This window comes from Gekko japonicus, unplaced genomic scaffold (assembly GCF_001447785.1).
Source record: "Gekko japonicus isolate JY-2015 unplaced genomic scaffold, Gekko_japonicus_V1.1 scaffold28, whole genome shotgun sequence".
Taxonomy (NCBI): Eukaryota; Metazoa; Chordata; class Lepidosauria; order Squamata; family Gekkonidae; genus Gekko; species Gekko japonicus.
Genome location: NW_015177010.1, coordinates 1362574 through 1374837, shown reverse-complemented (window position 1 = coordinate 1374837; position 12264 = coordinate 1362574). Strand labels below are relative to the sequence as shown.

Genomic DNA, 12264 nt, shown 5'->3' with positions numbered 1-12264 from the left:
CGCTTTTTACTCAGGCTTTTAATTGAGGGATTGAGCTTTTTAAGATCTTTTTATGGTGAGCTTTTTAAGATCTTTTTATGGTGTGCTTCTAGTCTGAATGTTTTTTTACACTGTTTTATGCCCATTTTTATGCTGTGGTTTGATGGGTTGTTTTTATGTTGCAGTTACATGATTTTATTGTACCGTTTTATTTTGTGAGTGGCCTCAACCAGATCTCTGGGGTGGTAGCATTGGAATTTAGATTCTCTTGATTTGATATTCCATTGCAACATTTTTGCGGAAATTGTAGCACCTGTTGATACCTTTTTGTTCCATTGGGATATGTATTTGTTATTGCTGTATGTTCTGTTGTGAACAAATGATTACACTGTGTTCTGTAAGGGGCTACCTACCCCCTGAAGACACCTTCCCCCATTTGATGGCCTTTACTATAAATAGTTAAAGAATTTTGCTGGTGGCTTCTGTTTTTGACCAATTAAGATATTACCCGAAGGTTTTTGTTCCCTTCTCTTCTTCTTTTTATATTGTATAGACATTTTGGCACTGTTCACATGTAACCATGGTTTAATCCTGGTTGGCAGAGAAGAGAACAAACAGTATTTGATACTTCAGACATAACCACAAGCTAAGCTTTCCCACAAAAGCAGAAGTCGTTCTTTATCGAGCCATTTGCAGAGACAGCATGCAAATCCAAGGATTTCTCAAATTCTTTCCTGTAATAACGAACTGTGGTTTGTACACATATGTCAAAGCAACTATTTTAATGGATTAAGCAATAAAGCAATAAATTAAGCAATAAATAAGAAGCTTCACATAACACTTCTGGAACACTGTGGACTTCTAGGGATTGTGTCCTGATTTCCAAAGCCAATGTTTAATCTAGGGGGTGTTCAACTGATGGTTAACCCTCCATTGGGTTGCAGAGCCCCACCTGCTTGTCTTTGCACACATGCTGAGAGGAGTAGTAGGTAGTTGAGGAATACTCGGTCAGCAGTAAAGAGGATTCCTTTTCAGCACAGGCAGGGTCAAAGTCCTCTCCACAAAAGTGCTGTGTTCCCTCTCTTCTGCCTGGCACAGCCTTTCCAATGCAGTCCCCACGTCTATCAATATGTCTTCCAAAGGTTTGTGCATGTGCAAAAGCTCCTTCTGTCTTTGTCCAGCCTGGCCACCTCCATCAACACCAGTCAGTCCTCCAGTGCTCTGGATGCTCTTGTGGAGTCCCCTCTCCGCACTGATAAGTTGATAACTCTGGCTCATCTTCTTCCTGTCATGTGATTATGATGTCATAAGAGTTCTTGTCATGTGCATGCTGCTCAATGGGTCCCATATTGCTGCTTGAAGGTTTATGATAGGGTCTGGATATGGAAAGGTTGAAGACCATTAAGAGCATAAGAACGTAGAGAAGCCATGGTGGATCAGGCCAATGGCCCATGCAGTCCAAACCTCTGTGTCACACAGTGGCCAAAACCTAGGTGCCATCCGGAGGTCCACCAGCTGGGCCAGAACTCCAGAAGCTCTCCCACTGTTGCCTCCCAAGCACCAAGAATACTGTAGCCCCAGTAGATCCTCCCCACAGGTTTGTTTTTTAAAAAAATTCTTCTGAATACAAAGCCTTCTGTCTCCCAGTCAGCCTTGCCCAACAGTGAAAGACAGGTTTGTCAAAGATAGGCTTTTCCTGCTTCAGTCAGAATTTTAGAAATTAGACTGAAATTGAGTCAGAGGGAAGGAGAACAAGTCCAAGTTGACAGCAGCCCATGTGGAATGAGACACCATAATTCCTCCTCCTACCCTCTGGATTTATAGCTGTGATTTTTTTGCCCTGACTTGGACTTCACATTCCATTTATTCTTTATTTCTTTGCGCACTTCTAGGTTCAAAGTTTTCTTCTGCACTTTTGGCAAGGAATGCCACCTCACATGCTTCCTGTATTGGGTTCTTCCACAGTAGTAAATATAGTTGGAGTTTGTGATTCAATATTGTATAAAGCTATTTCTGGGGTCTTGATGCCCACAGTATTACAGGCATTGCCTGACAGGTGAGGATGTTTGATTATGTTGATGTGTGTGTATATCTGTATTTGAGAAACACTTTAAATAGAAATGTTTTCTCATGGAAGGGAAATTACAGTTTATGAATGTCATTAGCAATATTTCCAGTGTCACCATCAAAATGGACAGCTCCAAATTGAGTTCAAAAGGAAAGTAAGGAAAAAAGCAAGACTGTACATCAGTAACAAAGGATAGCACAACTGGAGCATAATTGGAGGGTTCAGCATTTTGATCCTATGAAGGATGTATGGTCAAGATGGTTGTGGCTTATAAACAGTATCTGCATATTTGTATCCAATCTCTGTTTTTGATCATTCTGACACAGTCTGTTACAGTCTGCACTTCAAGCCATTTCTCCTTTCCTCCTTCAAATCGCTGCCCCAAATCTACTTCTTCTGCAAAGCATTTCTGGGCCAGTCCAGCTTCACTTCTTCACTGCCTTCTGCTAATTAACACAACTTATGTCTTTTGTCATTACTTCCTGCTTCCAAACTTGCACTGTCTTAATTTGGGCTGGAAGATGTCTGACCAGCATCTGTGTGTAGGGTCCATACAACATGTTTCATGTAAATGGTCCATTTTAAAAAAAAACCAATAAAATCTGGTTTTGGCAACTGGGACTGAAGAAGCAGCAAGTGGAGGGGGAGTGCTTTCCCTCCCTGCCATTTCCCTGCCCCAGACTGCCTTCCTTTTCCTACAAGGTTTTGATGCATGTTTATATTTTCATGATGACTGTAATTTTGTGAGTGTAGCTAGTGATCTCCAGCAGAGAATTCTCGTCACCTGCCCTAAACAACGATACTCGAGATTTTAAATCCATAAATATGTAGTGTAGATACTTTGTCATATCCAGGGGTCATTTCCTGCTGGAATGTGCCAAAACGACCCGGCAGCAAGGAGACCAGCCAGGGGCGCCCCCCGCCTTTCCTGGCCCGCCCACTGAGGCGGACGGGCCAGGGAAGGTTTGCAGAGCCCCCCCCCCACCTGGGGGGATTTAAATTCCTTTCTTTCCCTTCCCCAGATGGGGAAGGGAAAGAAAGGCATTCTAAACATGCCTGGGTTCCCTGCCCAATGTTCTCTAGTTGCCCTGTGGCCACGGGGCACCTGGAGAAGATCGGGCAGGGAACCCAGGCATGCTTGCATGCCTGCCCTTTGTCAGGGGGTGTGATATATGCAAATGAGGTATGCAAATGAGCTCCTGCACCTCTTTTTCTACAAAATGACCCCTGGCTATGTTCTCTACAACTCCTACCAGATTCTTAGCATTAAATAGTAAATTGGTGGGAGTAATGGTAGATAATTATGGGCTCAGGGGGATAGAGGGTGATGCAGCGGAAGGGACACAAACAGACCCAGATGTCCACAGCTTTTATTGGATACAGCTTAAGGAGCATTGTTGCAGCATGGGGACAGATCCAGCATCGGGCAACCTGCCTGCTGGGGGATGACACTGTGGAATGGCAAGACTCCAGGATCCATGTGGGCACCATCCGCTGCATGGTCCCCTTGCCATCTGATGGTGAAGCCAGCTGGCAGCCCCCAAGTTGGGCATGTGGCTAAGTGGCTCCACCTTCAAGACCCCTTAAGGGAGTTCCCAAACTGGGGGAGGCAGGCACGCAGGCCGGGCCTACCCTCTCCCCCGAAGGATCCATCCCAATGCCCAAACTGCCCAAGCTGTGACAAGAAAAGCAATGAAATAATAACATGACACCGTAAATTAACCCATAACACCCAAACAAAAAGTGGGGAAGGGTGGGTGGGAAAACCAAGTGGACAAGTAAGTGGTGATCTTCCCATGGCATGGTTTTAAATAGCCAAAGGGGCTGCTCTACCATGTCCCTGAGGGCCAACCCCAGCTGATGAAGCTGGCTAGCCCAGCCTGCAGCAGATCCTGCCCCCTCCAAGCCTCATGGGCAGTGTGGCACTGCCACACACTATCAATGCCTCCCCTGGTCTGCAAGTGGTGGCACTAGGCTAAGTCCTTGCCACACTTATACCAATGGTACTGCAAACAGACTTTAGCCTAGAATTATCACTTTCTTAAACTATATTTCCTATCTTCCTATGTTTTAATGTACACACTTCAGAATTTAAGCATCATTTATTGCATGTGCCTGTTTTATAGTACATTTATACACGATCTACATATTCGAGCAGAATCTTGTGCTAGAATCATGAGACTGTAAAGTAGACAGTATCATTCCAAGGTACCTGTGGGGAGCAGTGTTTTGAATGCTTCCCCCATGTATGGAATACCTTACAAGGAAAAAAACTAGCATGTTGGGAAGAAAAATTCTGTTCATGTTGTGGTAGCTTTCTACAGGTTGTCAGTTTTTCTTAATACAGGAGAGCATTCAGAGATATGACCTGTAGTATGAAATGGGTAGAGTTCATTCTACTACCTCACTGGGTGTGTATAGATGAGGCTTATAAAGACAGGCTGAAAGTGGGGGATAAAGGGAGCCATTGATCTGACCTGCTTGCAAGCATGAATGCAAAGAAAGGACATGCCCTTGAAGTAGTGCTTTCCCTTTCAGTTTGACACAGGTGATCCGCAAGTTTGCCAAACAGCTAGATGAGTGGCTAAAAGTAGCTCTCCATGACTTGCCAGAAAACCTACGAAACATCAAGTTTGAGCGTACGTATTCCTTTTGAAAGGAAAGGATTATGTTATTGGTTACAAATATTTATCTACAGATCAATTGCTGTTGCTCTCAATTTTGTTCACCTAGATCCAATTGTCAGTCACAATGTCCTCTGCTTCAGAGTCCTGGGCATAGCATTGAAATTAGTCGTCATAATTAATGGATAGCATTTTTGACCAAACTGAGAAATTTTGTTTGTTGATGGCCTGCTATGTCAATTGATTAATGAATTTTGTAGACTTTGGACTGTTTGAATACAGCCTTAGTTCAGAAAAGGTGTTTAGAGTTAAAAACAGAGGATTCTGCTCTACGCATTCTAACAGTGCAATCCTAAACAGAGTTACCCCTATGTAAGCTGGTTGGCTTCAATGGATTCAGAAAGGCCTAAGCAGGACTTTTTTAATAGAAAAAGCCCAGCAGGAACTTATTAGCATAATAGGCCACACCCATAGCTGAAACTCATTAACATATTAGGCCACACCCTGATAGTACAGCTCATTAGCATATTAGGCCACACCCCATGCCTTCCTTTGGCTTGCACGGGCAAGTCCCCCCCCCTTGAAGGGAAGGGTGAGGAAGGCACAGGGAGGCATTTAAATGCCTCCCCAATCCTTCCAGGGGCCCCTGGCCTGCCCGCCTCAGAGTCACTGGGGGGGTTGCTCTCCAGGCCTTCCCTCTGTAGCCACACATGCAGAGGTGGCTGTAGTGGGCGTGGCCAACTCTGAAGCCAGCTGGAACTCCGTTCCTGTGCGTTCCTGCTCAAAAATAGCACTGGGCGTAACTATGTTTAGGATTGCACTCTATCACAGCTGATTGTGTTTGCTAAAATGGGCTCACATATTTAGTTTATTTGTGCATAGTAGTCACTAGCCTCAATACAAGGAAAGTTAGTCATGCTGAAGTCAAGAGGATAGGTTGGTCACAACCAGCTTAAGTTCTGTTCTTTTCTGTTCTTTTCTGACCCAGAGAAAACGAGTCAAACTAATACAATTTCAAAAATAGGCTCCTCTGTAAAAATACGTCCTCCATCCCACACATACACACCCATCTTCAAATAAGTACACAGTCATACAGTTAAGGTTATATAATCCAGTTGAAAAAGAACTGGTATCCTAGTTCAGTATCAGTATTATGTTATGTATGGCACATTTATTTATCACCAAAAGAGAAAATATTATCCATTGTGTTGTTTGGTGGTACCAAAACAATAATTTTGGCTAACTACATAAATATCTCCTTCACTGGCAGTATCCAGAAGATTTTCGCAAATTCTTAGGCGGCAGACATCCTTAAATCATCTTTGCCAGGTATGTTCTACACAGTTGTCTGTCTCTGATTTATGATTTTATTACTCCCCTTTGCATCTGTACAAATATATTTACTTTGATGGTTTCCACATTACTCTTTGTGTGCAGTTCAAAAGTCAGATAAATCGAGGCCCTTGGATGGATTGTGTATGTTGATTAAAAAAGATACTCAGAGGCAGAATAGCCTGGCTTTCACGACACTGTTCCCTGCTAGCCCTGAAAGGAAAGGGGCATGGAATTTTCTCTGAAAGTCTTATTTTGTATGTAGGTGTGGGTGTGTGGGTGGGTGTATGCCTGGAAGCCATAGCTGACTTCTGGTGACCCCTATTGGGCTTGGACGTTTTAGAGGAGGCGGTTTGCTATTGCCTGCCTCTGTGTCCCGGCCCTGGTATTCCTTGTAGGTTTCCCTTCCAAGTACTTGCTTAGCTTCTGAGATCTGATGAGATCAGGCTTGCCTGAGCTATCCAGGTCAGGTCTCTCTGAACGTTTTCTTGTGACCTTTCTCTAGTCATTAGCTGCAGACCTGGGCGAGAAGAAAAATAAGACTTGATCTACTACATATGTAGCAGCAGCATGAGGTGGTAGAATATTGAGAAAGTAGAATGGACAGGTTGCCCTGCCATTTTTGAATGTTGTCTAATGTAAAAATCTTCCTGCAAGAGTAACAGAATGCTAGGGAAAGGTTCTGGCCCCACCAAACTGCAGGACTTCATGTACAGGAACACTGAACAAAAACTGAGTCCCCATCTGCAGTATACCAGGTTTTTTTATATCCACAGGAATGTTACCCTGCTTACATCTCTCCACCAATCTTAGGACACACTCAGTGGCCCAACATTGGCTTACTTGAGACAAATTGTAGAGAGTATCCTTTCTCCCAAGCATATAAAGGACCAAGCTTCTCCCCCAGTCTCTCAGTAGTGGTTGTGAATTTATCCTGAGGGATTAGTTTGGACAGGTGTGACTTCTCTAAATTTAGGCCCTGGGGTTTTATCATTATTGTTAATGGATAAAGTCGGGAGCGAAGTGTCCATGGAGGTCTCATGATCCCAAGTGTTGCCTTTTTTGTGACCAAAGGGCGCCCCTTCCTCTCTTCTTCACCAGTGGAAAAACCTATTGGATCCAGCCCTTTGTACGTCCATTGAGAACTGTTGAGACACAGTACAATAAAATAATTCCTGAAAATACTAGGCGAAGCTATGAAATTGGCAGGCACCATGATGACCTGGTGCCCGGAATTTATTGAGCCACTGTTTGTTGCTTATATGGCAGTCTCTTTTTAAAAAGCACATCGGGAAGGATAAAACTCACATTTGTATGCTATCAGACTTTTCCTCTTCCCACTTATAATAGTCAGTCCATGGACTTTTCTCCACACATCCCTTAATTAACTAAAATAACCTGACTGCACAATTGGCATGGATATTTTTTAAAAATTCCTGTGTTCTGTCCAAAACCTAGCACATTGTAAATGCAAGATCTCTAATTAGTGGTCGTAACATCAGGATCAACTTTTTGATGCTCAGGGACCATGTTCAGCCACACTCAAGGCTATTTTTGGGCAGGAACGCACAGGAACAGAGTTCCGGCTGGCTTCAGAGTTGGCCACGCCCACTATAGCCAAAACCTCTGCGTGCATGGCAACAGAGGGAAGGCCTGGAGAGTGACACACCCCGACGACTCTGAGGGGGGCAGGCCAGGGGGGCCCTGGAAGGGATCGGGGAGGCATTTAAACGGCCTTCCCTTCAAGGGGGGCTTGCCTGGGCTCCCCACAGCCGTGGGGCGCCCAGTGCCGGGGAAAGCCAAGGGGAGGCATGGGGTGTGGCCTAATATGCTAATGAGCTGCTGTGTCAGGGGTGTTGCCTAATATGCTAATGAGTTGTTACTGTTGGGTGTGGCCTATTATGCTAATTAGTTCCTGCTGGGCTTTTTCTACAAAAAAAGCCCTGGCCACACTTAAATCTTTGCTTAGCATTAACTACATGCTATACGAAACAGTTTCAGTGTAGAGCTAAGGAGAGATAGAGGTGATGCCAGTGAATCAGGTAAGTCATTGTAGGGATACTCTGCACCATTCACTTCTGAGATAACAAAGTTCTTAATAAAGATCTCACATGATTGCTTCCTACTACAGGCAAATAACACCACCCCCTCAGCCATTTCCAGTTGGGAAAACAGCATGGGGGAGGAAGTCTGAGGACTTTTCTCCCCCTGTGCCACAGTTTTGATCTTCATTGGGGCCTCTGGCACTTGGAAAATAAGTTCCCCTGTTCCTGACATCTGACTTTCAGCATCAAAGTCATGTTGGTGTAACTCCAGCCCTACATGTTGTAAATTGTAATATTTAGTTCAGCCCTTATTGGAAGTGCAATTCTGGTGCAAAGCCTCACTACAAATGAAACTCTGCCTCAGTTTTATGTACTGGGTATGTACTTGGAGACGTCTCCTTACATGAAATTGAAGTTGTAAATTCACAGTGTGAGAACTTGATCATTCAAAAAAGAAGGAATGCATCAACTGTTAGTGTGTCTGGAGGATAAGCATGCAGACTGGCCCCTTCATGCACCAATTGCGGGTAGGTGACTCAGACTGATGCAGAGAAAGAAAAAGCACTTTCTGTTCTAATAAAAATGCTATAGAACTTACGGAGAGAGGGTCTGTAGTTTGTGGGAACTGATGGAGTAGAGTTAAGTTTAGAAATGCCAGTGATCCTCAGCTCTTCCAGAACAGCTGAGCAGGAATCACCTTAATGAGGCTTATCAAGGAAGCATATAATGGGATAAACTCTATCTTTAACCTAATATATCAGAAGCTAATGAGTCATTTGGATTGGATTATAGGCATCTAGAACTGTCATCCACAGTGCAGACATTACATTCCAAATGCTGGAAGACTGGAGGAATGTGGACCTTAACAGCATTACCAAACAAACGCTCTACACCATGGAAGATTCTCGGGAAGAGCACAGAAAACTCATAATACAACGTAAGAATATAAAACCAACAACTGTGAGAGAGGAAGCTTAATCATGTGGACTAAAGTGGTTGCTTTGACTTGACAGAATTCCTTGCCAAACCCAAGTCCATCAGTTAAAAGTTGAAATATTTTGCATGACCTGCAGTGGGCAAATCTGTGAGGAACCAGATTTGTTAAACTCTTTCCTGCCATTTTGCACCTCAAGATAGTCCTCCACCCATCTGTTTTCCAATCTACAGAGGAAAAGATGCAGGGAAGGTCCATTAACATAAATAATAAACATACATTTCCCTCACTGTTTAAAAGCATTTCAGTCTTCTGGAACATTATGGTTAAACAAACATGAGCTAAAACTAGAACTTGCAATCACAGTATGAGCAAGGCTCAGATACACTTAGAAGTGTCTCATGCAAAATGACCTGAAGCCAGTTTTTTCACCATACTGCCAGAATTCTGTCCCCCAAACACCTTGACAAGAAACATCTTTACTACAATGTTATGCAAAATTAGCTGCACCAGATTGTGGATGGGAATGTGTATTTCAATATGCATCCTTTTCACAGTTAAAGCATTGACTCCACCAATCTGTGTTAAGTGATCCTCAGTACGTTTAAGCATACTCTTGCTTAAGAATAGAATAATGCCTTGCAGGAGCAGACTAAGGTGCACCAAAGCATTCCCCACCACCAAGAGTGCCATCCTGAGCAGAGTTACCACTCTCTAAGTCCATTGAAGTCAAAATGATTAGGATGGTGTAATTCTGCCTAGGAGAACTACATTTTAGTCCACCTGAGAGACCAACAAGACTTTTGGCATATAAGCTTTCAAGAGTCAAAGCTCCCTTCCTCAGATATGCCTAGAAGGGCAGCGTAAGTGACCAGGAGTGGGCTTGCCAACCCTCAGGTAGTGGCTGGAGATCTCCTAGGATTGCAACTGATTTCCAGGTGACAGAGATCAATTCACCTGGATAAAATGGCTGCTTTGGAAGATGGGATCTATGGCATTACACACCACTGAGGTCTCTCCCCTCCCCAAACCCTGCCCTCTTCAAGCTCCACCCCCAAAATCTCCAGGTATTTTCCAACAGGGAACTGGCAATCCTAGACCAGCAGCCATTGGGTAATCCTTCAGAAAATGGCTCTCATAAATTTTTATAGAAAATAATTTGCCTTTTAGGCATTACAAATAAATATGCTAGCAGCTGCTATAGAATGTATTATAGAGCTGTGGAAGTTTTTCTGATAGGAAGGCCATCAATGACTCTTGTATATTCTGGATTTAAATAGCAATTTTATGCATGACCTTTTTATCAAAAGGGTCAAGGTCTAGCTTAGAAGAATGACCATTGTAACTGTGTCTGTGATTTACTTACAGACAGGCACTGCTAAAAATGCAGCCAGAAGCTGGATTTTCAATTGGTGGATTTTATTTGTTGTTCATTGGTCCTGTTCACACTAGGCGATTTGGGCCGGGAGCGGGACAGTTCAGGGGCGGAGCAAACCGGCGCGATCACACCACAACATCTGGGAAGCGTCGTGCTTCCGTCCCCGAACTGGCCCTTTGCCGCGAAAATCCACTCCAACTTGCAACCACCTACCTTGGTGGTTCATCGGGAAGCTGCACGGCAAGCCGGGCTGTTTGATCGCCGGCGCGTCCTTGCGCCGGCGCATCCCCGGCGCCTAGCCGAACTGCGCATGCACGGACATGCGCAGTTCGGCAGGCTCCTCGTCAGGGCCGTATTTTCTCCCCGGCGTCTGATCGTGCCGGGGAGAAAAGGCGGCGCGGCCAGGGGATCCGTGGGATCCTGCCGCGCCGTTTCAACTTTGGCGCGGCTTTTAAAAGCCACGCTTTTTGGCGGCTTTTCCCCTGCCGTGTGGCAGGGGCCATTTAAATCTATTCTAAAAATTGATGCGTATCAATTGGGTTGGATATTGATGGGTTGATACAGAAAGAAAGGGGAAGCCACGCACAGCAGATTTTTTTTTGCTTTTTCATTATTTAACAGAGCAAGTGTTAACACAGTTAAACAAATCTGTACAAAACAGTTTGGAAAACAAGTAAAGCTCTGGTAATTGATTTGTGATGTTTTTGTTTGGTTTAATGTTAACTAGAGTCTCCAGTAATTAATAATTTGTTTCATTGGGGTTTTACATTGCTAGTATATCAGGAGTTTGATCACCTTCTGGAAGAGCAATCACCTATCGAATCATATGTGGAATGGCTGGATTCCATGGTGGACAGATGTGTTGTAAAGGTCAGTAAAAAGAAGCTAGACCATGAGAGGCGACGCTTGAAGTATGATGTTCATTGTCCAGAGCTTGGTTAATTCCATTTGAAAATAGTGATGTCAGAGGAACTGGTATGAAACTGCAATGGCTGCTGCCGGTATTTTCTGGTGTTTATGCACAGATATTGCAATTTTACCAAAGAATTCTACAAAACAAATATTGCACAAATTACTACAATTACTACAAATTGCCAATGTACTTTCTCCTTCTAAGGTTCATTGCTGTGACTATTTATATTGGTATATTTGGAATGTTTTGCTGGTTTTCAGGAAGTGCTGTAAGAACATAAGAAGAGCTGTGCTGGATCAGACCAAAGGCCCATCAAGTCCTGCATTCTGCCCATACAGTGGCTGAGCAGCTGCCTCTAGGAAGCCCACAAGCAGAATGACTGCAACAGCATCCTTCTGCCTGTGCTCCTTGACAACTGACATAAAGAGGCATACTCCCTTTAGTACAGGAGGGAGTGTATCTCCATCATGGCTAGTAGCCACTATACTTAATCTGAGCAAATACTTCATAATAAATACTCAGTGAAACAAACTTCACCTCCAGAACATGAACAACTGAAGAACAAGCTAATGAGATGACTGTATACTTACATGTAACCAGATCCCTGTATTTTTCTTGAAAAAAATTGAATTTTACATAGTTACCTCTTACCCTGGCCCTCTACTTCCTGCATGTCATGGACTTTTGCCCCTGTTGTCAAGTCTGTTCTCCTACCCCCAGGGGTCTTTTGGGGCCAGAGAACGCACCGGAGTGCCGCTCCGGCAGCCCAGGAGCCGGCGCAAATGGTGGCGCGGCAAGCCCCGCCCCCAGCTCCCCACGCCAAAGCGCTGGGGCCAGGGGGAGGCCCGAAGAACCCCGCTGCCGGGTCTCCTGTGCCTGTGCCGAAGCACTGGGGCCGGGGGGAGGCCTGAAGAGCCCTGCTGCCGGGTTCCCTGTGCCCGTGCCGAAGCGTTGGGGCCGGAGGCAGACCCGGAGGGCCCCGCAGCCGGGT

General features: G+C 44.5%; 1 protein-coding gene across 1 annotated transcript in view; it reads left to right on the top strand.

Moving 5' to 3' along the window:
• The window catches only part of RFX4 (regulatory factor X4), an 80203-nt gene that overhangs the window by 46581 nt on the left and 21358 nt on the right, over positions 1-12264 (top strand). The window contains exons 8-12 of the mRNA XM_015427559.1: positions 1872-2035; positions 4586-4686; positions 5942-6000; positions 8841-8985; positions 11136-11230. Coding sequence (XP_015283045.1) covers positions 1872-2035; positions 4586-4686; positions 5942-6000; positions 8841-8985; positions 11136-11230 — 564 coding nt within the window. The remainder of the gene's footprint in view (positions 1-1871; positions 2036-4585; positions 4687-5941; positions 6001-8840; positions 8986-11135; positions 11231-12264) is intronic.